The sequence below is a fragment of the Lactuca saligna genome, chromosome 1 (genome assembly GCF_052625555.1).
Source record: "Lactuca saligna cultivar CGN05327 chromosome 1, ASM5262555v1, whole genome shotgun sequence".
Classification (NCBI taxonomy): domain Eukaryota; kingdom Viridiplantae; phylum Streptophyta; class Magnoliopsida; order Asterales; family Asteraceae; genus Lactuca; species Lactuca saligna.
In genome coordinates, this window is record NC_136417.1 from 25,545,643 (window position 1) to 25,570,615 (window position 24,973).

Sequence of the window (24,973 nt, forward strand, 5' to 3'; positions counted from 1 at the left end):
CTAAAATTTGGGCTTTAGTCCTTAACTTCAAAAAACTTCATAGAAGGTCCTAATGGTTTTTAATTTTTATTGGGATTGTTCCTTCACCCACATAAAAAAAAGACTTTTTACCTTTTTCATTTCCTTTTATAATTAATTTTCACTAAACCTATTTAAAAAAAAACACAATAAATCGAAGGGACCACATCTCTCTCTCCCTCTCTCCCTCTCTCTTTCTCTCAAAATAAATAAATAAATAAATAAACTTCCCCTTAGGGATGAGCAAAGAAACCGACCTGGCTAAAACCGGCCCTGAAACCAAACTTTGTGGAAGATAGGAACCGAATCGAACCGTCGGTTCTACTGGTTCCGGTTACTACTGATTCTTGTCGTGTCTTCAAATGTTGGAATCAGTCCTCGAGAAATAACAACATACGGTTCCGATTTTTCCGGTTCCCGATTCCAAAAATCCACAAGAATAACGTCCCGGTCCCGGCCGGACCGGTTCCATCAGGTTCCGGTTCTGCCCGGTTCTGTAACGATGAGATTTTCGAAACAATTTTTTTATTTTTCAACAGCCTAATATATATATATATATATATATATATATATATATATATATATATATATATATATATATATATATATATAATATTCTCAAAAAGTATTCCACAATAGTTGTAACATCTCAAAAATACGACCCAAAATTTTTGTTTAAATAGTAATAAAAACCATATATTGTTTGTCATATCATAAAGACCATGTTTCAAATATCTCAACTCATAATAAAATGCCGTGAAACAACTGTATCAAATCAAACTACAAATCAACAAACTCCCAGGATAAAGACTGAAGTTGTGGTGTGTGCGATGTCATCATCCCGAGCTCTTCCCCTTACTTGCGGAAGTACCTGAAACCAAAACTAAAACTGTAAGCACGAAGCTTAGTGAGCTCCCCTAAACTACCACATACCATACAATAACATTTAAACACGTATTGGGCCTTGCCCACTGCCTCGGGTCGAAGCCCGGAAACTGTATCGAACCGAAGTCCGGAACTGACTGGGACCTTGTCCCCTGCATCGGACCGAAGTCCGGAACTAACTGCATCGGACCGAAGTTCGGAACTGACTGGGACCTTGTCCCCTGCATCGGACCGAAGTTCGGAACTAACTGCATCGGACCGAATTCCGGAAACTAACTGAGCATAGCATAGCATAGCATAAACACATATCAACTAGCATAACACACATGATCATAAACTCATATACTGCATACTACGTCAGGCCATAGCGCATAACACCTAACACATAAATCCTGTCTGAGCCACGAAGGAATCAAACACACCAACAACTGCATCAGACCGAAATCCGGAAACTACTACTAACTAAACGGGACGGCGTTGTGGCCTTAGACCTGTTCTTACTGGAAGGAAACTCACCTCGTAGCCTAGCTGCTGAAAGGTCTGCTCCGGAACCTGTTTGATGCGTCTCCGGTTTCACCCAGGCTACAATATCCATGAGTACCATCAATCAAATACTGATAATAATAATACTGAGGGTAAAATGACTCTCCTACCCTTGGTCCAAGTCAAACTAACTATCAAAGTCAACATGCAGTTGACTTGACTCGTCGAGTTGGGCTGCCAACTCGTCGAGTTTTGGTGCAAACTCGGCGAGTTCCCCTTCGCTACTAACACTCTGACAATCTGCATCCGACTCGCCGAGTTGTATGAACAACTCGTCGAGTTCTCCTTCCTCAGATGATCATTCTAGCTGTGACTCGCCGAGTTGTATGAACAACTCGTCGAGTCTGTTCTTGAAGTATGAAGATGGCCTTGGACTCACCGAGTCAGGGAATTGACTCGCCGAGTTCTTCCACAAATGATTCTAACCCTCTAGCTCACCGAGTCCACTTCTCACTCACTAGTTCCACTCGGCATAACTCGAAAAAGGAAACACAGGGGACTCGCGACTCGACTCGCCGCGTCAGAAGAACGACTCGCCGATTCGTATGCATGCAAATACTATACACTCGATTCTCCTTGAAACTAATCCATGCCATTAATAGATCTGGGTTCCTGGGACTTGATTTACACGTAAAGTTTCCAACTTCACGTGTAAATAACATCAAATGGAGGTTTTAAGGTTAAAAGCACACTATAATAGTAGATCTAGAGCTTTCATGCAAAATGGATCCATAAAGGTGTTGGATCTAAGCTCCTGGAAATCAAATCTAGCTAGATCTGAAGGTTAATCAACTCCATGAGTCCTCTATGCTACTACTAAGCTAAGAAATGGTTTAAGAATGGCTTCACAATGGAGATTTAAGCATAGAAACAGAAAAGGGCCAAGATATACCTTACTTTCTTCTGAAATTCCTCAAAGATCTAGGATCTCCTTCTTCTCCTCTTGATTTACCTTTCTTTATCTCTCAAAATCTTCAAGGAATACACCAAAATCACACAAAATGCAAAATGGGCTCTAGGGTTTCGAGAATGAAGCTCTGAGGGGTGATGGGGGCTGACTTGAGGCCCCCAAAAGTTGTTTATATAGGGTGCAAACCCTTGAAATTAGGGTTTCATCCAGACTGGCGGACTCGCCGAGTCGCCAACTTAAACGTTCTCGAAATCGCGACCCAACTCGACGAATCCAACTACTGACTCGTCGAGTTCCCCTTAAAACTTGAAGAAATATAACAATAAATAACAATATAAATATCATACCAGAATTGGGGTGTTACAATAGTTATCAAATCAAAACATATCCCAAGATCACAAATCAAATCTCCTCTCTGTGTGTACGGGTCACGCCGGCGCCTTTCCACGGTCATCGCTAGTACCTGAAACACATAACACAACAACTATAAGCATAAATGCGTAGTGAGTTCCCCAAAATACCACATACAACACATACGCCACTCGAGGCTACTGTACGACCCTCTGGTCGATGTGTCCCAGCGGGACCCTCCGGTCCCGTAGCTCGTTGGACCCTCTGGTTCGGTCATAGCTCGTTAGGACCTCCGGCCCGGTCTGTCTCGTTGGACCCTCCGGTCCGGTCTATACAATTATATATCATACATACATCATATATCACATAATCTCATACATGGCACACAATCTCATACATAGCACATAAGACCTTCCGGTCAACTCATAATACCACTCTAGGTAATTATTGTGAGAAGATTCACCTCGTGTAACTCGATAACTCAGAAATCTCGGACTCCGTGAAAATAGGATCTAGCCTCCGCCTAATCATACAAAATAAACACTCGGCATCAACACATTTCCCAAGGCTAGACCATTCCCTCTCTTAGCACTCTCTGGAAGGTAAAAGACCATTTTACCCCTCTCAAGGCCCAAATACTATAAAGTTGACCAAACCCTAAAAGTCAACAAAAGTTAACGTTTTGGGGTACGCGGCGCATACCAGATCTGTACGCTAAGCGTACTCGGCGGCTTCACAGAATCGGGGTACACGACCCCTTACGCCGCGCGTACTGGGATTACGCCCAGCGTAACTCCCAGCTTTCTCCTCCTCTTCATTCAGGTCTTAATCGGTTAAGACTTGCGTCCAAAATCCAAATCTGACTTCTCTAATACGACTTAATCCATAAAGTTGGTGACTTTAAGCCTTTCCATGGTCGTAGAAGTCACAAACACCCAAAACACTCTATTTCCAACCTTAAAAGGTCCATATCTCATGCATGAACAACCTTTAACAACCAAGACTGGATTTTTATCACATAACAACACTAAATGAGCTAGTATGGGACAGATCTCGGCTTCTAAGAGCTCAACCACTCAAAAAGTTATGAACTTGGGGACCAAAAACCCTAAAACTTCTCTCTACAAAACATGAACATAAAAGATGCAAAGCTTGAAGCTTTTTACCTCATAATGATGCTTCTTTCACTGCTAAACTCGGATCCAAAAGCTTAAGCTCTAACTCTTCCTCCTCCAAGGCTATCACTTTGCTCCAAATGGCCAAGAACACAATACTAAGCCCTCCTAGACACTCCCTTGCTATATGAATGAGATTTAGGGTTTTGAAATGGTAAAGCTTTGGAAAAGGTGGCCAACAAAAGGGCCTTAAGGTTGCTTAAATAGGGAGGCTCAACATATTAGGGGTTCTCTTCTGGGCCGGGTACGCCCCGCGTACCTGGAAACCCTTCCTGCTCAAGACGTGGACGAGTACGTTGAGCGTACTGATGGGTTTTGGCCATATGAACATTCCTATGTGCAAATACAAACCCTAATGCTTGGATCTAGGTTTCTCTAATTGAACATGCATTGAATCCAAGACTTTTGAACAATAGATCTAGGTCACATTTTTATAGTTCCTAATGACTCCATAATGGATAAAGTTTCCAACTTTATCCATTAGAATGATCCAAACAACCAAGATCTAGTCTTTAAGTCTCAAAGGGACCAAAAGTGCATCTTTTACAACTTAATGCATTAAGTCCAAGTTTCCAACTTTATCCATAACAAGGTCACAAACTTTTGAGATCTAAACTTTATGCACTAAAGTGACCAAAAGATCATAACACCATAAATTAGCTCGATCTAACAAATACATCATCAAAATTTAAGCTTTTTACCTCTAGAAGAAAGATCGAGGTTAACCAAGTTTGGATCTACAAGCTCCAATGCAACCAACTCTTCTCCAATGAGCTCCTTCATCTCCAAGATGCACCAAGAGGACTTCAAAGCACTCAAGAACACCTTGTTTTTGCTCACAATGCTCAAAATAGGGTTAGGGTTTCAAGGGAGGGTGTTGGAAAGGTGGAGGTTGAGAATGGAATGGGTTTGGATCATCTCAAATCAAATAAAGCATAAACAAATCGGTCTTTTCTGACCGTAAAATTGAGGATGTCACATTGCACATGATGGTTTAGCTGGCCATATAATGATAATCATCTCAAAGAACATGGAAAAAAGTGTTTTTTTTTTTAATCTTTGGTGGATGTTTTGATATGTTTAGGAAAGTGTTTAGATGTGAATGGAGGCTGGAAGGGTATATCATCCCATTCCTATGTAAAGATTTCTCCTTATTTTTAGATTGCGACTAAGGTTCTATATGTATGTTTAGGGAAGTGTTTGGAAGTGAAAGGACTTCTTCAATTAGGAAACAAAAAATCTTGTAAAATTCAAAAACCTAGCCCTTTAGATAGGTAAATTAAACCTACAATGTGCAATGAGCCTTCATTAATTTTGGATTTTCGACCATAGATGTATTAACTCTAATTTCAAGGTTGATTATAACATAGATAATGTCGAATTCGTGAAAATTCATAATATGGAAGTTGTAGATAATTGTATCTTTTTTCAAATTATATTGAACCAACTTAATCACAGTTATGAGGAGTCAAGATGCGATCAAAGACATACTAAATTCAACAACATTCATTTGTCTTTATTTAGGCCGTTTTCATCATTGAACTTTGTCTGCCTTTGCATTGCCTATTAGGGGCAAGGAATGGTCATAGTTCGTTGTTTATGATAGAAAATATGTATAATGATGTATGAATTAAGCAATAAAACACAGTTAGCACTGATCACATATCCATAGGTAGTTATACTTGATAAAAGTGTGAAAATAGAGGATACAAGGTACAAAAATACTTAATAAGATAATCATCATTCCCCATCAACATGTACTTGTATTAACGAATAGATTTCATATGTATTAATAAGATAATCATTAGTCAATCTCACCTATTAATACCGAAGCTTCAATAATAATAAATAAATTATATTATGATAAAAAAACAACATAAAATAAATAATTCTAAATACATTTTAAATTCAAGCTATATTGTATAGTAAATATGCTAAAAGTCATATTTATAAATAAATACTACTTGTAATTGGAGGGAGTGAGGTTGTGCTTGCACGTGAGTCGAGGAACTGAAGCTTGTGATAAGTGACACCAAAATGGGAAAGGTCGAAGTCGAAAAGGATAGAGATGAGTGAGATCAGTTTGGAACGGATTATGTCAAGAACAGAAGAGCCCACAAGCGAGAGCGTTTGGGCAGAACGTGAGTAGGGTGAGGGGTTGGTGAATAACAAAGGGGATGGGGTGAGGAAATGTTGTGAGATAGGTGTTCGGTCACACATGTTGTCTAGGAACTCGTAAGAAGGAGATTGAAAAGACGATATTGATTAGTAAGGAAGCACAATCGCATCAAAGACAACATGTTCGAAGTGATGATTTGTTTGGAGTTGAGGTTAATGTAATGAAATCCTTTGTGTTGAGAAGTGTATTCGAGGAAAACACAAGGAGCAGATCGAGAGTCACGCTTACTAGAGGTGGTGAAATATGGGTAACATAACATCAACAAACATGAAGGTGAGAGTATTGTGATTGGTGAAGCGAGAGATTGGGATATAACACTTTGAATAGAAGATGATAAAAAAAAATACTAGTTGCAAGTTCGGTTCGGGTTGTATAACCAAAAAAAGATTTAAAGTTTTTATAATTGTACTCGATGAAGTCTTGTATCTTGATATTAGTTGTGGGGTCAGGACCCGACGGACGGGTAATTTCCAATTTGTGCAATTGTGTATCACCGTATCAATATATACCTTGAAGTGGGAGAAGAACGACGTGTTGAGAACACATTTTTTATTGTTTTTTTTCTTTATTCTAATATTTATCTAATTATCTTTAATTTGTATTGGACTATTTTTTTATTGGATTATACCTTAAATGAATTTGATGCCTATTAAAACATAAAATGTGAGCTTTTGAAATTTTGATTTATATATATTTTGTTGTAAAAAAAACATTAAGGTCATCCACTCCAAGTTTTTAAGATGGGTTACAATTTATATTTATTTTTAATCTCTTATAAAAGATGAAAAAAAAAACCAGATCAAGTGACCCACCTTTTATACACATAGACCAGCCAATGATATTTAAATGGTGTATAGCCATGAAAAGAGCTTCCACCAATATTTGGATGGCATATGGGCGTGAAATAAAAGGGTGGGAACAATGTAATTTATGGACCGAATCATACATTTAGATTTCCCAACTTGTTGGAATGTGTTAGGAGATAAGATCCGAAAAGCATCCCAACAAGTTGAGACATAAAATACAAGCAAACAAGTTTTACAAGGCCTCGGTTTATATTTTATTTCTTACAGGTATGTTTCACCCGACCACTATGATTGAGAAATATTGAAGGAACTTATACATGAAAACTAAGAGGAGATAAATTAGGAATTGAGCATAGTTTTCTATCATGAATTGTATATGAGTTTGATTTGATTTTTATTTACTGTCCAATTTTAAAACGCAGTGATGTCCCTATACTAGTTTTTGAGATGGGAAGGGGTTTATTCTCAATATATAAATACACGTTCATTTATATATTTTGTTATTTGATGTCTAAACCCTGTGTGATTCAATGTATAATATTTAGTTTTTTTCTATTGAATGTGAGGACCCAAAACTCCTAGAGTTTCAAAAAGTTCTTGAGAATCAATGTAATTGAGCTCATCAAGATCTAGGGTGAGAGGAATAAAGTCTTTGATATTGGTAATACAATAGGGTTTCTTTGTCACAAAAGATTCCGTCATCGTCTATCAAGTAGAGATTGAAGAGCAAGAGAATTATGACTAGAAAAATAATCACTCCTATACCATGTAATTGGATTCAATCTCGATGATTTGATTAACAATATACAAGGGTTGTAAATACAGGAGAATCGTGCCAAACAGCTGAGATATATACAATACTATTACTAACAAATCATGAATCATACAAAAATTCTTTCGCAACAATCTGATTTTCTGATATCAAATCTAGGCTGTTCAAAATATTATGAAGTTGTATGATTGTGGTTTATTAATTTCGAAAAGTTTGTTAAAAAGACAGATTAATATCACAATTGATAATTCTATCAACATTACCTGAATCGAAATTATTGACATATACATATGTGGTGATGATAAAGTGTTATATTAATTATAACGAACTTAACCTTAAAACATGTAAAGGTTAGCATAAAAGAAACTATGATGATGCCATTACACTTTTTTCATCGTTATTGGTTTGGTGTTCTATCATATGTCTAGACTTTAGCCCACGCGAAGCATGCGGTTACAAGATGGAAAAGAAAGGAATGAATCCACCACAAGTTTACGCACATAAACTATCTAAAACCTTATGATTCCTTAATAAAAGAAAGAGAGAAAAAAAAAAAAGACCAATCACAAATTTCTTCTTCATAAATTTAAAATAAAAAAAGAGAGAGGGAGTAGAACACTAGAACTTGATATTAAAAAAAAAAAAAAGTAAAAATGTACCACCATATAAAGTAAACATACTTTTTAAATAATTAAAGAACATACAAAGTTAATAGAAAAATAAACACTCACTTGTACAACTTGGCATGCCATCATATTGTGAACTAAATGTATCATTTTAACCCCTATGATTCCTCATCACTCACCAATTGCTTTTCGTTTTATATATACACATCAAGAATTAACCAAACTAAAATGCTTAAGCTCACCTCTACCTTTACCCTACCCACCAATAACCTCATTATGTTAAAACTAAAAGGGACTAAAAACCTTAAAAAAAGTTAACTTCCTTTCATACTACTTTTCCCATAAACAAATAAACACACATATCACAACATCCTCTGACAATCCCTATTGTCCAATGGCCACAAAAGCTTTTAGGATATCCCCTAAATCCTAAAAACAATGGTTTCTACCTCAGAAAAGCTCTAAAAGTGGCTACAATTTAAACATCAGAATATTAGGTCAACTCAGTTCTGTAGCTATCAACTTCCACCAACAATTAGTGAACATCTACTCATCATTTGTGCACCCATCATGGACAAAACTATACTATAGTCCCTCCAAGAATCATGCCAAAATCCACTATTCACACTAAAAAGGGACTTTAACAGAAAACACCCATTCAGCATTTAAACACTATTTCACTATCTCAAATGTAGGCAAAAGCACCAAAGAGATATTACCTTTAGACAGTGTGGAGCTTCCAAAATGTTCTTCCAGATAAAAAAATTCTCCTTCTTTTTCTTCTTCTTTGTGTTCTTCATGTTCTTTGTCCATGTGTGTCCTCAACATTCCCTTAAAACAGATAAAGATGCGCTTCTGGAATTCAAGAAGAGTATAAAGATAGACCCGTATTTGGTGCTTTCAAACTGGAATGAAACTACTGAAGTTTGCAGTTTTAAAGGAATCCATTGCAATAATGGTCATCGTGTGAGGATAATCGAGCTTGTTGAATTTGGACTTGTGGGCCCGTTTTCACCTGTTATCTCAAACCTCACTGCCCTTCGAACAATAAATCTTTCAGGAAACAATTTCTATGGAAAAATCCCAGATGAAATCTCGTCCTTACGCCATTTTAGAAACCTTCTTCTGGAATTCAATAGTATAGAAGGTCGGATTCCAGAATCTTTATCTTCTTTATCAAACCTCACTATTCTTAGTCTTAAAGACAACAGATTACAAGGAGAAATCCCACCTTCTTTGTTCTCAAACTGCACTGTTTTGTCAAATCTTGACCTCTCACATAATTTCCTAGTTGGGAAAATCCCTGAAAATATTGGGGATTGCTTGAATCTTTGGAATCTCAATTTGTATAACAATCAGTTCATTGGTGAAATCCCTTTTTCTTTGTCAAATGCTTCAGATATGTTCAATCTTGATGTGGAGTACAATTATCTTTCTGGTGAACTTCCATCAAAGCTAGTCTCGAAGCTTACAAAACTTCTGTATCTTCATTTATCATATAACCATATGGTCAGCCATGATGAAAACAGCAATCTTGATGTCTTTTTTACTGCACTTTCTAACTGTAGTATGCTACAGGAGCTTGAGTTAGCAGGTATGGGGTTAGGAGGAACCCTACCTGATTCCATTGGAAGACTCGGTGTTAATTTCAGTCAAATGTTGCTACAAGAAAACAGAATCTATGGTTCAGTTCCACCCGTTTTTGCTAATCTTTCAAAGCTAATGTGGTTGAATTTGACAATGAATCATCTCAATGGAACAATAGCACCAGAGCTTAATGGGTTACCAGCACTAGAACAGCTTCTGTTATCACACAATGCTTTCACAGGTGAAATCCCAGAAGCAATTGGAGAGTGTCTTCATTTGGGTAAACTTGAATTGTCATATAACAAATTCACAGGTGAAATCCCTGAAAGCTTTGGGAAGTTAACTGGTTTGGGGTCACTTTCCCTTAATAATAACCAGCTTTCAGGGAACATACCTTCAAGTTTAGGAAACTGTGTTGTTCTAGCCAATCTAGATCTGTCCCATAACAGATTAACTGGACACATACCTCCTCGATTATTATCAGCCATGACACGAAACGGGATATTCTTGAATCTTTCTCATAATCACCTTGAAGGACCACTACCGAGTCAACTCAGCATGCTAGAAACCATCAAAGAGATCAATCTTTCTTTCAATAACCTCACTGGAACCATCTTCCCTAAAATTTCGAGTTACATGGACTTAGAGTTTCTAGATTTGTCAAGCAATTCATTTCAAGGCCAGCTTCCAGAGTCTTTAAGCATGCTTACACGTCTTGTAGCGTTTGATGTATCTAATAACAGGCTATCAGGAAAGATTCCAATAGGTTTAAGCAACATCCATACCCTTAAGCTCCTGAATCTTTCCTTCAATGACTTCCAGGGTAGAGTTCCTACTGGTGGCGTTTTCAATTCGGTCACTAGTCTTTCCTTTCTTGGAAATCCACATCTTTGTGGCCACATTTCCGGCCTTCAGTTTTGCTCTCACAAGAAAAAATACTTGCGTTCGCCGGGGTTTTTAGCAGTATTCTATGTCGGAATAATAATATCAGTCCTGCTAACAGTAATCTGCTGTGTGATCGGATGGCGTTACCTGAAACAAATCGTTAGTTCTAACGCGACTCGGCCGGAGCCGAATTCTCAACCGGAATTGACACGTAATTTTCCACGAATCACGTATAAGGAGCTCGCAGAAGCTACAAACGGATTCGATGAACAGAGACTACTCGGATCTGGAGGTTATGGTCGAGTATACAGAGGATCGCTACCAGATGGAACACAAATAGCAGTCAAAGTGCTTCAATTACAAACAGGTAATTCCACCAAGACTTTCAACAGAGAATGTCAAGTTCTGAAAAGAATTCGTCACAGAAACTTGATAAGAATCATAACCGCGTGTAGTTTACCTGATTTCAAAGCTCTTGTTCTTCCATTTATGGCGAATGGAAGCTTGGATAGTCGTCTATATCCAGATTCAGGAGGATTAGGTTCAGGTTCGTCAGATCTAAATCTGATTCAAAGAGTGAACATCTGCAGTGATATTGCTGAAGGAATGGCTTATCTCCACCATCATTCTCCGGTTAAGGTCATACATTGTGATCTGAAACCCAGCAATGTTCTTCTTAACGATGATATGACAGCTTTGGTCTCTGATTTTGGTATAGCAAAATTGGTTATGACGATTGGAGGTGGCACTGAGAATCTGGGGAATTCCACAGCAAATATGCTTTGTGGATCGTTCGGCTACATTGCACCAGGTTTGAATTTATCATCCATATTACCATTAGTTAACGGGTAGATGGCAATGGCACATATGTTTTCATCATTATGTTTTTATTTATCTTTTTTTTTTCTTCTGATTTTGAAACTATTTTTTAATTCATTTTAAAAATATTAGGTTTTTTATTTTGACATCGTATCCTTCGTTTTTTTTTTTTTTTTTTTTTTTTTTAATCTATGGATCAAAAGAATTGGTTTGCTATACAAAAAAACTTAGCAACATAGTTTGGTTCCTATTTACCTTCTATTTATTGTACTTTGATAACTAAGTTATATCATTTGTTAAATCTTGGTTATCTATAAAAAGTTAGACAACTACATAAGATTTTTATATTTGGTTAAAATTAGTAAAACTTTGATGTTATAAAAACAAGAAATCATAATATAAGCAACAATTATGAATGTGCATCAAAAGTATAACCGTTGGATCTCATTTTATCATTTCAGTTAGTTCATATACCATAGTTTTTAATTTTTAATTTTTTTATATAAGAAACTTATCTTTATCTATCATATTATGTAAGCTAAGAAATGATAATTTTGTTACAAAGTTATTAAAAATATATATAGTATTGATTAATAATGACAAAATGGTAACATTTGTTCACTAAACATGAATTGTGAAACATTACATGTATACTTTCTTGTATAGAGTATGGGTATGGATCAAACACATCAACCAAAGGAGATGTTTACAGTTTTGGGATCCTGGTTCTCGAGATGGTGACACGAAAGAGACCAACAGATGATATGTTCTCCGAAGGGCTTAGCCTTCACAAATGGGTCAAAAGCCACTACCATCAACACATGGAACATATAGTCGACTCGTCTTTGGTACAAACTACAAAAGACCAATTAGCCGATGTGAAGAAAATGTGGAATGTTGCCATTGGAGAGTTGTTGGAGATGGGTATTTTGTGCACACAAGATTCACCATCAAATAGACCGACAATGCTCGATGCTGCAGACGATTTAGATAGACTCAAAAGGTATTTAAACGGTGATACTACTGCAACTTTCGCTTCATCTCTCGGTATATCATCTTCGACCATAAGTGAAGATTAGTAACACCGTGTTTTTTAATGTACGGACCAAACATCATTTTAATGAATTGGTGTATGAACTTATTATGTAGAAAAATATGTCACATCGTTACTTTTTTGCTTTATTTTAAACGTTTAAACCAAACAGAAAACGAAATTGATTTGCATTGGATTTCACAATTGAGTTTAGTTTTTTTTTTTACCAACAATGCTAAATATGGAAATAACGACAAACTTGTGTAGCAATATATCTTACATCACATTCAGTAACCTTTTGTCTATTGCTTTGGAGAGAACGATCTCGGATCACTAAAACTATTATGTTTAAACAAGATAGATTATAGGCATATTCCTTTCAAGATGTTCATTTCTTGGATGGAATGAGATGATTTTGAAGTTATTGTCACTAATGCTTGGAATGAAAACTTGCACACGGTTTCACAAAACAAGCACAATAACTTTAAAAACCAGTTAAAGAATCAGAAGAAAGTGCAAAAAGGATGCCAAGAAAATAAGTGTTTCAAACGGGATTAAGAAATACAGAGCGAATCGGTGTTATCACCAAGCTTCGATAATTGTAAAAGATTGGATATGATTGATGTTGCTCAATAGGCAAAGATTAAATGGGGATCTGAAGGTAAAGAAAACTTGAAATACTTCCATGGGATTCTAAACAGAAAGCGCTGACAACTCTCAATGAAGGACATAAAAAGAAGGTGATTGGATTACCAAGGCAAGTGCAATCAAAGATGTGTTTTCTGAGTTCTTTAAAAACAAATTCAGTAGGTTTGTCGGGATAAACCTTCAAAACTACAGCCCAAGGTTTAAGACCTTGTCTATGACTCAAGCTTTTCTTTGGAAGTTAGTTTAAAGTTCAAGAGGTTAAAGAGATGGTGTGGGCTTGCGATAATATCAAAACGTGAAAATAGGATGGGTTTTCTTATTACTTTTTTAAAAAAGAATTGGGAAATCATGAAGGATGATGTTATGGCATACATTGTTGATTTTTTTAAGCATGCAAAAATCCCTATGGGTTGTAACTCCTCCTTCATAACCTTGATCCCAAGGCTCACAGCCCTAAGTTGGTTACAAATTATCGATTGATCAGTCTAATAGGCGTGCAATATAAAATCATCGCCAAGTTGTTGGCCAACTGGTTAGACTGTATTGTTGATATTGTGACCAAAAACATGTTGTTTGATAAGGTTAATGATCGAATGTGTTCAATGATAAAAATTATAATTTTAACCTTCTGCACGACTTCATGCTGAATGAAATAATCTTGTTTTGATAAATCATTAATATGTCTTGTTTGGTAATTAGGAAACAACGAATGAACGGAATGAGATTAGTTGACGAGGAGAAAAACACCCTTTTTCCAAAAAATGTATACACTTTCATAATTTTTAAAACACTATCATCAAAACGTTAATTTCTATTGTAACATTTGTTACGTGGGACTAACAAATTGCACTGTGTGTTTGGTGTGCATTAGACTAATACCAATATTAATGGGATATAAATAACAAGCTTTTCTCCCCCACAAAAAATAATAATAATAATAATAATAATAATAATAATAATAAATAAAAAATAACTTCTTTGGTACAGCGCGCAGTTCTCTCGATTCGACTAACAAATAAATAAAATATAATTATATTCATGTTATATGATATGATACATTTGGTGCAGTAGTTCATTTTCTTCTCCAAGATACTTATACTAACGAGTAACTACATAAACAATATTTGACGAAAACAACACAAAATAAAACAAAAGAGGATGCATGATGGATCCGTATGATGCTAGCTTTACAAAATGACGCGGGAATTTAAAAAAAAAAAAAGGGGGGGGGGGGGGGGGGAACAGACTTACTTATGGTTCTTGTGAGCCATCTTCATCATCGATATTTTCAGGCTCCTGAAGCATATTCATGAGCATATCCACCTGGTTCTGCAGCATTGTATTCTGTCGTTCAACATCTGCGCGTTTGCTTCGTTCATCAAGCAGTTGGAGTTGAAGGTGTTCAAGGACACGTGCATCTTCTTCTAACTGCTCGTTAAGTCCGTTAATCTCTCTGTCCTGTATTCACAGTTAGATTCCATACCATATATCTATATCTATACATAAACGATACATTGTTCAAAGTAAATGTTATAATAGGATTAGAATGTTGCGCGATTATATTGCAAAGCAAATTGCATTTTATTTTGATGAAATTCCTATAATTGATAAATTTATCAAAGTATAATGTCGTAATAAGATGAAACAAAAGCATAATGCTATACCTCATAGCAGTCTACTTTCATATTATTTTTTATTCCAACATTATATTTGGAAAAGTCCATCCAATTATAGCAGTGCAAATTATATTGTATTTTGATGATGTTGCTACCATTGGATATTTTTTTCAAAGTACTATGTTGTATTAGGAGAAAATGAAAGTAGAATGTTATGATAGCTAGTTAATAAGGCTGTGTTGCCGTTTTATAAGCGAGCTTATTTTTTAAGATTATTGCAAAAGTAGCTTATTGTATCATAGTACAAGGTTAACATAGTTACTGCTTCTTGTATATGTTATTGTTTCTTGCATTTAACCATTTTCGTAGAAATATACACAAGGTACAAGGTTGTATATCTCATAATAGCAACAGGGACCACATTTAAAGACTAAAGTCCGACATGTGGCCTGCTCTTCTTTCGCACACATATAAACGGGATATCAATAAGAAAAAAATGGTGAGTTGCTATCTGTTTATCTTCAGTAGGATTGTTATGATTTTTATTATATTCAAGTACAGTTTTAGACTAAAAAGGAATAGAGGATAAAGATGAGTAGGATTAGTTTCTTTTAATTATATATTAAAATCCAATTATAATAAGAAAGCGTCCAAAGGTACAATACCTTTCTGTTCATTTCCTGTACTGCAATCCTGCGCATGCTTTCAACAACATCCACATTTACAAGCTTCCGTTTCTTCCCAATTAGCCATCCACGAGGGTAACTGGCAGTGTCAAAGTCCGGTGGAGGGAGTAAGGATTCAGCTGAAGGTCTTCTACCACTCAAATCCATTATTGGTTCCAGAGGTTCAAAAAGAGCCTTACGTTTCTCAGACAGAACTGTGGGTGGAGTTGATAATGATTCTTCCATTTTTTCATCTGTTGTTGTCACCTGCTCTTCCTTCTTCTCTGAAGTCTTATCACCTTCATCTACCATGTCCTTGTACAAATTCTTCGCACTCGCTGCAACCAGAAACTGCTAAATCAATTTAATTCATAACCCTGAATGATCAGCAGTAACCAGATGATATCTGTCAAAACTAGAACTATGAATCTATTTGTAATTAAATTTTCCAAAACTATTTATCCATTTTACAATAACATTTTGCAAATTTGGCCACCTACTCCCTATCTAAATTTGCTCCGAAATCATGATCATCAAATATTCAAACTGCCACAACATGTGGATGCACAGATCTACTACCGTACGTAATTGAATCAACAACAATAATAAGAAGAAGAGAAATCAATCACAAAATTACTCAATTATGCTTAAAATGATTCACGAAAACGCATACTCGTATTCAAACTCGAATTACCTGATCTCTTCCGAGATTTCCAGAAAACAGGAGTAGAAGACACCGGAGAGAAGCCATTAACGACGCTATTCTCCGACTTCTTTCCGTCATCCATTACTCCGTCAAAATTCGCAACTACGAATCAACAAAATCGAGCAAAATTCAACTAATTCCACCAAATCTCTTCTCAAAAACCTCACGTACACACAGTTGGCGGTTGAAAAGACATGGAAACAGCAATAGATGAGAGAGAATTTATTCTGGTTATTCTGTCTGAGCTGAGGCTGAGTTGTTGAATTGTATAACGTACATATGTTGTTCACCGATGAGAAAATATTAAACGGTGAGATCGAGGAAATTGGACGAACGCGATTTGGCGGTGGGGTCTTTTAAGTATCCACGGCGGATCGTTTGTTGTCTCGTTTTATCTGTCTTGTGACCGAAATGACGAAAATGCACCTGGGTTTCCAAGACACGACGGAGCAAGACGGGTATATAAAACGATCACATACAATTGTATTATTGCAACAAAGACCCTCCAACTAATAAGGGGTTGGCAAAAATCAGTAAGTACTCACATAATTGAAAAATCGAACCGGATAATGATAAGCTATGTTTAATAATACATTATTCTGTATATAATTAGCTAAATTTTGTAAGAAAACAATCCATACTTCATGTCGTAATTTAATAATCATGCGAAAGGTTAAAATAAAGAGACTAATAAAACAGAATCATATAGGGTCAATTTGGTTGGGTCTTGTCGAGTCTTATAAATGTTAGTATTTGAAGACTGGTAATGTAGTAATGTTATCATTTTTATTTGAAGGGTATGAGTGTAAAACTTTAAGAACTTAATTAATGAGTTAAAAATATTCAATGGGTCTTGTTGAAATAAAGCAATAGTATAGGGGGTATTATTTTGATTTACTCGAACAAAAGAATATTCTCTTGGTGTCAACGGCCGTTATATTTTAAGTCACGCTCTTTTCTCGTGTTCTTGTTTTTCTTGTTTTTTGTATTTTTATTTCCCCACATTTAAAACTCCACACGTGTTGAGATAATGAGTGGAAGATATAAAACATTAAATATTTTAAGATAACCTTAAAATAAAAAAATAATAATAATAATTAAAAAAAAAAAAAAACCCATGAAAGTCCGTAAAAGGCTTAAAAGTTTAAGGCTTGTCATCTAGTAAAAAATATTACGCGGGGGTATTTATACGCGTAAACATCTACGTGGAATCTACGTGGAGGGGATGTTCACGCGTGAACACAGCTCCCAATGGTTGTAGTTGTGGTGTGGAGTAACTAGCTTCACGGAACGAGAATTTTGATTGGTTACCTCCAATTGAATGCATTCTCATTGGTTGTTCACTAGTGAACACCATTTCCACTCTATAATGAATGAATGGTGAAAAGGGGTTGATGATGATGTGGCAGTCCTTTAACACGTAAAATCTCAAAACCATACCTCATGGCCTTAGCAAAGATTTGTTTGGTACCTCAAACAAGACGAGACATAATAATATCCTTTTACTGAGCGTTTGGTATGGACAAGACTAAGATAAAATGAATTGTTGACCAAGTTCAATGGGACTAATTCTCTAAAATTTGATAAAATTAACAAACTAATGAATCACACAATGCAATATTATAAGATGAACAATTATCTTGAACAAACGAAGGAAACTCTTTGATTAATCACTCATAAAGGTGACAAATTAAATGCTTAAATATTAAAGTAGATATAAACAAGATCCGGAAAAACTTAAACCTATTACAACAGCTAACACAACTATATATACACAATTGAGATAGAGTAGCAAATCACCGTTATAAACAAGTCATAAACAAACACGTAGGTGTGCACACGTGATTAATAGCTGACATCTCACACTAACCTATGCTAGCCTAAGTAATAACCATATACCAAATGAGCACAAAATGCTCTAAAAATTACATCGCTATCAAAACTCTTTGCCTTCACTTCGGCACAACTTCTACAAAAGATACTTCGGAGTCTTCATTTGGCTTCGGACTATCACAACTAAATACTTTGAACTCAACATACTCAGCAAGGATTTAAGTACAACCAACCACCAAGTCAAATGAACAATGATCTCTATTTTGTCCTTCTCAGAATTAATGTCGCATGTAGTAACATGAACAATGAGATTTGAAATTGTAGTAATTGGGAATCTCTCTTTATCATAGATTTTAAAGAAAGTTTTATGTTGGTGATTTTATTGTCATAAGACATTTTGTGTAATTGGAATTAATATGTAAGTTAAGGGGCTCATATTATATGTTTGATGTGTATGAAGTACATGTATGTATAAGATCGAATTATAAGCCGATACGACAAAATGGTGGGGGTCAAGGGGGTTGCGTCCCCGCAGGGTCTTAAGGGCAGAGCCCTTAGTTGGGTCCAAGGGACAAAGCCCCCGGTGGTTGTCAGTTTTGGAAACCACTGATTATGTCATTAATTTCGAGATATACTTAACTAATTTAGAAGACAGATACGTGAATTGTCATGTATAAATATGACTCTTCTCTTTAAGTTGTGAGATATATACCCTTCTCAGCTCTCTTTCTTCTCAAATGAACTCAAAATTTCTCTAGAAATGTGGCTTACGTTTCTTTTCCTAGATTTGTAAGTGTCCCTTCAAATTCTCCTAGACTGGATTTCTTGTAATCTGAGCATATAGTAGAAATATCGGTTTGGAAAGCTAACCTACGTGATGTTGGAAATTTTAGTATAAATATTTATATTTTTACTAACTTTGGACATATATAAATTTATACATATGTTGTATATATAACTAACTCTAAGTAGGTTTGTGTTCTCTTCCGCGAGAACTTCGAAACGATATATTATATGTCCAAAATGGAGTATATGTGAATGAGATCTCGATACCCAAAGAATGGTATTTGAGAATAAATTTAGCAAAAAGAGATGAATGTGGGAATGAGTCCCACATTGGTAGAAATACCAAACTTAACAAGGTTTATAAGCTTGAATGCATGAAAGGCTTACAATCTTGTGTTTATGTTTTACTACAATTCCTACCCGCGCGCAGGGGGGTGTAAATCTTGGATTTCGTAGACCAAAAACACGTAAATCTTGGATTTCGTTGACCAAAAACACATCGAACTCGTGCATAGACACGAATGCGGCTCCGAAAACTCGGGCTCACGCTACCCCCGTTTTTTGATAAACTTGATGGTTTTGGTCCCTATTTTGATAGCGGTGTACCATCTCATTCAACACACACGAATGAAAATACTCTTCTTTCTCATCATTCTCTGTATTCCTGCTTCTGGCGAATCTTTCAGGCAAGTGAAATATCCGGCAGTACACCACTGTTGCAATTGTTGTACCCTGGGAACATACGACAAATCTGTTTAAGGGAATCGAGTCTAACCCAACCCTCAGCCACATCGTTTGCTACTAATATTTTTCTTTACATGAAACTTAGAGGAAAATGAACTCCTTAAAGTAACACGTGATCCATTGGAAATCCGAATCTCCACCACAACTCTTTTAAACTCTAAAACTTTATAAATCGGACCATCTTTCCTCTCAATCAAGTAAGTTAATTCTCAACGGTTTAACCCCTTTAAACCCTAACACTAAGGCAACTACTGCTCTTTTGAATTCCTTCGCCAAATCAATATATGATAATGCCATTTGAGCATAGTAAAATGCCATGAAATATCGCACATGCTTGTAGGTAATAGAATAGATGTTTTGATTTATGGCAAAAATGGCTTTTTGATCCATTGAGTTAAACAACTTGATTAAATCTACAAAGTCACTCGAATTTATAACATGAAAATCAGTAATGGTGAATTCTAATTCTTTATTATTCCTTCTTATGACCCTGTATTTGTAATTCTAAAAAGTATCTGAAAAATATATGTCTTTCAAAATGTTCAAAATTTTAACTGTCTTCTTTCAAAATCCAAACGTCTTTCTCATGTTTTACCCAATACACCATGGAATATGATTTTGAACTCATTAAAATCTTTTGTACTCATCTTATCTTCCCTCACTAAAAACAATATATGAGTGAATGCTTCCGGGGTTACTGGAAGGTCAAGTTGATTCTTTACAAAGTCTTCAACTAAATAGCTTATCAAAGGAACCTTGTTGAAAAACTCAACATCCTCATCTGCAATTTCTCTAATTGTTTCAACACACCATGTCTTGTCTACAGATCTTATCTCTATATTCTTATCCAACTTGCTTATTGCCGATAAATGTTGTTGTTTCACCCTTTCAAATTGTTCATACTCTAACATTTTCCTCTCCTCCTTACTTAGCTCTACAAGCTTTTCAATAGTATTAAAATTTCAGAAGTCTAAAGTTCCAACCAAATACAATAAAATCCTTTGTTCGATATGCAGTTAGATGATAGTTAGATTAGAACTTAATAATAGTTGCATAATAGTTGGATGATAATTAGATATGTATTAATAATCGCGTAATAGTTGGATTATAATTGGATATATTCAATTGGATGATATATATATATATATATATATATATATATATATATATATATATATATATATCCAATTAAATGATAATTAGATATCCAATTGGATTTGATCAGTCGGTTTGGGATTAGATTTGGATGGTCATCCAAGAACCAAAAGATCCAATTTGGATATTGAAAATTTCAAAGCAATCAAATCTAATTACAATTAGATATTCAATATATGTTGGTAGGTAAATGGATTGGTCATTTTGAATTGGATCATTTTTTTAAGCACACCCTAAGTTTTGTGTGGGTTCTTAGTGTTGTGCCTTTTCCATGTTTTTTTTGTTTGTGTTTTAAGTTCATAAGGGTAGTCAATTACTTAGGTATAACACTATAAAATCATGACACTTTTTTAAAATACGTGATTTTTAGGTGACATGCAAATGGGGTGGGTTTAAACTTCCATGTGCGTATTCACTTCTTTCTTGTGTGCATTTATTTTGTCACTCTAATGAATACTATGTTTTTTATGGGGTTATGGTAGGTGGATTGGGGGGGGGGGGGGGGGGGTCGGAATAATCTTGTGGTTCTTGGTATTATGCCTCTTCTAACTCACTGAAGTGTATTTGGTGTGAGCATTTTTTCTCTTCTAAGGGTAGTAATTTTTACGATCTTGTTGTGAAGTTTGACACTACATCAAATGTGTGTCCTTGCATGTCATAAAAATGGGTGGGTGGTCCTTTGGTGTGTAGATAATTTTCCATGTTCAGTTGTAACATGTAAGTGTCTTTTGAAGATGAGACATCTATAATCTGTTTAACATTTGGCTTTCTCTCACTTTGTGAAGTTATTCATGGTTTGGTTTATCAAATTTGATATAGTTTGGATATGAAGGTGTCCTTTCAAGTGCTCAGGCTTGAAGGTTTGGGTTTTTATTTGACAAGGTCTACGAGTGGGTATTTTTTGGGATGGGTAGAATATTTTCCATTTTGGTTTTTTATGAACCAAGTGTTCAATTGTGTCAACATCATCTTTTGGAGCCCGATGAGATGTCATATTCTTGTGTGGAGGTATATGGATCATGGATAATGTATTGTTATTAGGATCTGCTCACACTTTGGGTTGAAATGTTATGTCCTTGATGTTGTTGTCTAAAGGCCCAAAACTCATTGTCTTTTATGTGATGCTGATGTTCGGTATCGTAGTGCGGCTATACATTAGTTTATATAGATATAAGAGTGTTATTTATGCATATGGTTCAAAACTATAATGCCTTGATTGGGTGATGTTTGAAAGTAATATATACAACACAGTTCGTCGTTATTTTTACTTTTGATCCAAAGTATAATGTCATTCATGGGTGTTATTGGTATATTACTTTTCTTAGTCCAAGTCTAGGCTCCTTGACTTGTACCGAGGATTCTTTGTTCATTTTTGTTGCACTTTTGTTCTTGTTTTAGGTTTTTCACTGTACTCAAATTCCATTATGGTCCAGCTCCATGTAGATTTTTTTCTTAATTTGATTTCTCTGCCTAAAAAAGTTGATATCCTCTAAAGATGTTCTTAAATTCAAACTAGGTGGGGAACCCTCGTATTGCGGGGGTCGGATGCGACAGGTCTTTCAGCAAAATTGAAATATGAACAAAATAAATTTACATTATAAGAATGACTTTTTAAAAAAACAAAAATTCCTATTTTTTACACATTCGTTTTCACTATATGATATAAAATGTTTGTTTTTTATATATATTCGTTTTAAAAAACAAAAATTACACCTTAAGACGGATTTGAACACAAAGTAACCAGGAAACCGTAACTATTCCGCACAAAATATGGGTACCGACATAAAATGACCTAAAGACGGATTTAAACACAAACACATAGACAGAGGACCATTTTTGTCAAAAGCCACATAAGTTTACTACTCCTAAAAAGTGTCCTCCTTTAATGTATATATAAGAATGTATGCAATAATTAGTCTCATATCTCGTTGTATAAATCGATCAAATGATCGAATACGACATCCACCCCCAAAGATTATTTTAAAGAATAACCTTCCAATACCAACACTTTATTACTATACAACTTAAAGGTCACAAATTAGATCAATTTAGATTATATTAAGTTGGTTGGTGTAGTTGGCATGTCACCCCTCATCCACCATTCACCAACTCGACACCATCTCCACACAACAACCTTAAATGAGTGCTCATCACTGGAAAAACAAAAGATTAAAAGAGAAGAAAAATGAAAGATTGTATGGTCGGTCGTGAAGGGGTTTAAAGGTCAACATGCCACCTCAACATCAAGGCTAACACATCACGACTAATAGCTAAGGGGTAGGAAATGAAAACCCTCAACCTCGTGATGTTGAGGCATGATGACCTTCTGTCTTTAACAAATATGATAATATATTTTGAAAACATTTGTAAAAGAAAAAGATCATATAGTCTCCTAAATCTATCTATCTATCTATCTATCTATCTATATATATATATATATATATATATATATATATATATATATATATATATACACACACACACACACACCGTGGATTAGGTTATAATATGGATGGACAACTATTATGAGAACGTGTGGACATTGCTATTCTATGAGAATTACTAACAAAATAGGTTGTAGAGCAATGTGAATACGTTCAACCTCATACAAGTCTCGCCATTTTCATGCGTTCTCACTAATTTTTATTCATTTTTGTTCTCGCACATCGTTTTTCACTTATTTTCATTCTTACGGAAGACGATTCAATAAACATTTTGACAACATGTGAATAATAATAATAATAATAATAATAATAATAATAATAAAAAATCTATAATAACCTTATAGACGATTTAATTAGTGAGAGTGTGCGATAATGATAATAGTTATGTAAGAATGAACGAATTCATATTATCAAACAATATATTTTCTTTGTCATTCTCATAAGAAAGTTTATATAGTCATTAATGACCAAATGCTTATTTAATATTTGTAGATCTTTTTTAAAAATGAACATAGGTCTGTTTACATATAGCAATTTTCGACGGTAGCCTAGCGGTAAGGAGTGACTCTCTCAAATAAGAGGTCATGGGTTCAAGTCCCATTAGGAGACATAGGTGATGTTTAGGATTAGATTAGGACTACGATAGTTTGTCATTTCAAATATATATATATATATATATATATATATATATATATATATATATATATATATATATATATATATATATATATATATACACACACAACATTTTCTACTAGCACCTTGCTAGTTTTTTTAATGGTATTTGTGATTTGCTTTTCTAAATAAACAATATACAACAAACTTACAGATCGAAAATCGAAACGAAAAGTTCGGACGAATTAGGTAACAGGTCAAAATAGGTTTTGATGAAAACGGGTAACATTGTGGATTCAGCACCTCTTTTTGTATATTTTTAATAAATGATTAACATGTCAAATATAATTACGATGATAATATCGCTAAAACTAATCTAACTCGTTACTTATAAAGACCTAAATACATTTTAGAAAACATTCAGCTCCTTTGACTCATTTTATTTATTACTATTTTTCTTAATTATTAATATTTTTTGGAAAAGATTTTGAGGACCCAATAATCAAATCATAATGAAACATAAATGGGTTTACTGTTTAAATCCAAATATATATATTTTTAAACACCAAGGAAACAAAGTCCTTCCTTCACATGGATTTGTTTCTATAAATATCAAATAAGTTGTCACTAGTGAGTTGTGAATGATTGTAGTAGGTTTACATGGGCCCCAATGATTTGTGTATTATTTGCACAATCTGTATGCAAATATTTAAGGTTAAATACCATAAAAACCTTTAAGTTTATCAGTTTTGTCAATTTTATCTAAAGTTGTATTTTAGGTTCATTAATGCCTCAAATTTACATTTTTTTTTTTCAATTTTACCCTTCTTACAAACTTATTTGGTAAAACTGATTTTTTTTGTCAAACTTAAGGACTTTAACGAACTAAAAAACGAAAACCAAACTTAAAGGGTTTTATAAACCAAAAAAAAGGTAAAATCGAACATTTTGCCCAACTTAAGGACTTTAATAAACCAGAGGGTAAAATTGAAAAAAAAAAAAAAAAAAAAGTTGCAAAATCTGGTTTTAATGAACCTAAAAGCTGCAAAAGGATAAAACGGACAAAAACTTACAAATTTAAGGGTTTTTATGTCATTATCCCTATATTTAAATGGTTTCCATATAATAGTCGCATAAGAAAAAACTCTTGTTTTTCTTGTATACGATATGCA

At 34.9% G+C, this 24,973-nt stretch overlaps 2 protein-coding genes and 1 long non-coding RNA gene across 4 annotated transcripts; 1 reads left to right on the forward strand and 2 right to left on the reverse strand.

The window, feature by feature from the left end:
* Positions 1 to 716: 716 nt before the first annotated feature.
* LOC145029491 (uncharacterized) lies at positions 717 to 9,096 on the reverse strand. Its single transcript, XR_013676563.1, has 5 exons — positions 8,985 to 9,096; positions 2,704 to 2,819; positions 2,339 to 2,418; positions 1,420 to 1,485; positions 717 to 889 (listed from the first exon to the last, which is right to left on the reverse strand). It is a non-coding gene; the product is annotated as an uncharacterized LOC145029491 (long non-coding RNA).
* On the forward strand, positions 8,958 to 12,725 carry LOC145029483 (putative leucine-rich repeat receptor-like serine/threonine-protein kinase At2g24130). The gene is made up of 2 exons (XM_078978004.1): positions 8,958 to 11,548; positions 12,223 to 12,725. Exons 1-2 carry the CDS (start codon positions 9,010 to 9,012, stop codon positions 12,633 to 12,635), a joined length of 2,952 nt encoding a protein of 983 aa, XP_078834130.1. The 5' UTR covers positions 8,958 to 9,009; the 3' UTR covers positions 12,636 to 12,725.
* Positions 12,726 to 14,246: 1,521 nt separating this feature from the next.
* Positions 14,247 to 16,533, reverse strand: LOC145029495 (protein HEADING DATE REPRESSOR 1-like). Of its 2 annotated transcripts, none has more exons than XM_078978013.1 (3): positions 16,213 to 16,533; positions 15,519 to 15,869; positions 14,247 to 14,695 (listed from the first exon to the last, which is right to left on the reverse strand). In XM_078978013.1, the coding sequence occupies exons 1-3, from the start codon at positions 16,300 to 16,302 to the stop codon at positions 14,489 to 14,491; spliced, it is 648 nt and encodes a 215-aa protein (XP_078834139.1). In that variant the 5' UTR covers positions 16,303 to 16,533; the 3' UTR covers positions 14,247 to 14,488. The 2 variants fall into 2 exon arrangements, with proteins under 2 accessions (XP_078834139.1, XP_078834143.1); XM_078978017.1 differs by having other exon boundaries at positions 15,519 to 15,856; positions 16,213 to 16,514.
* Positions 16,534 to 24,973: the final 8,440 nt, after the last annotated feature.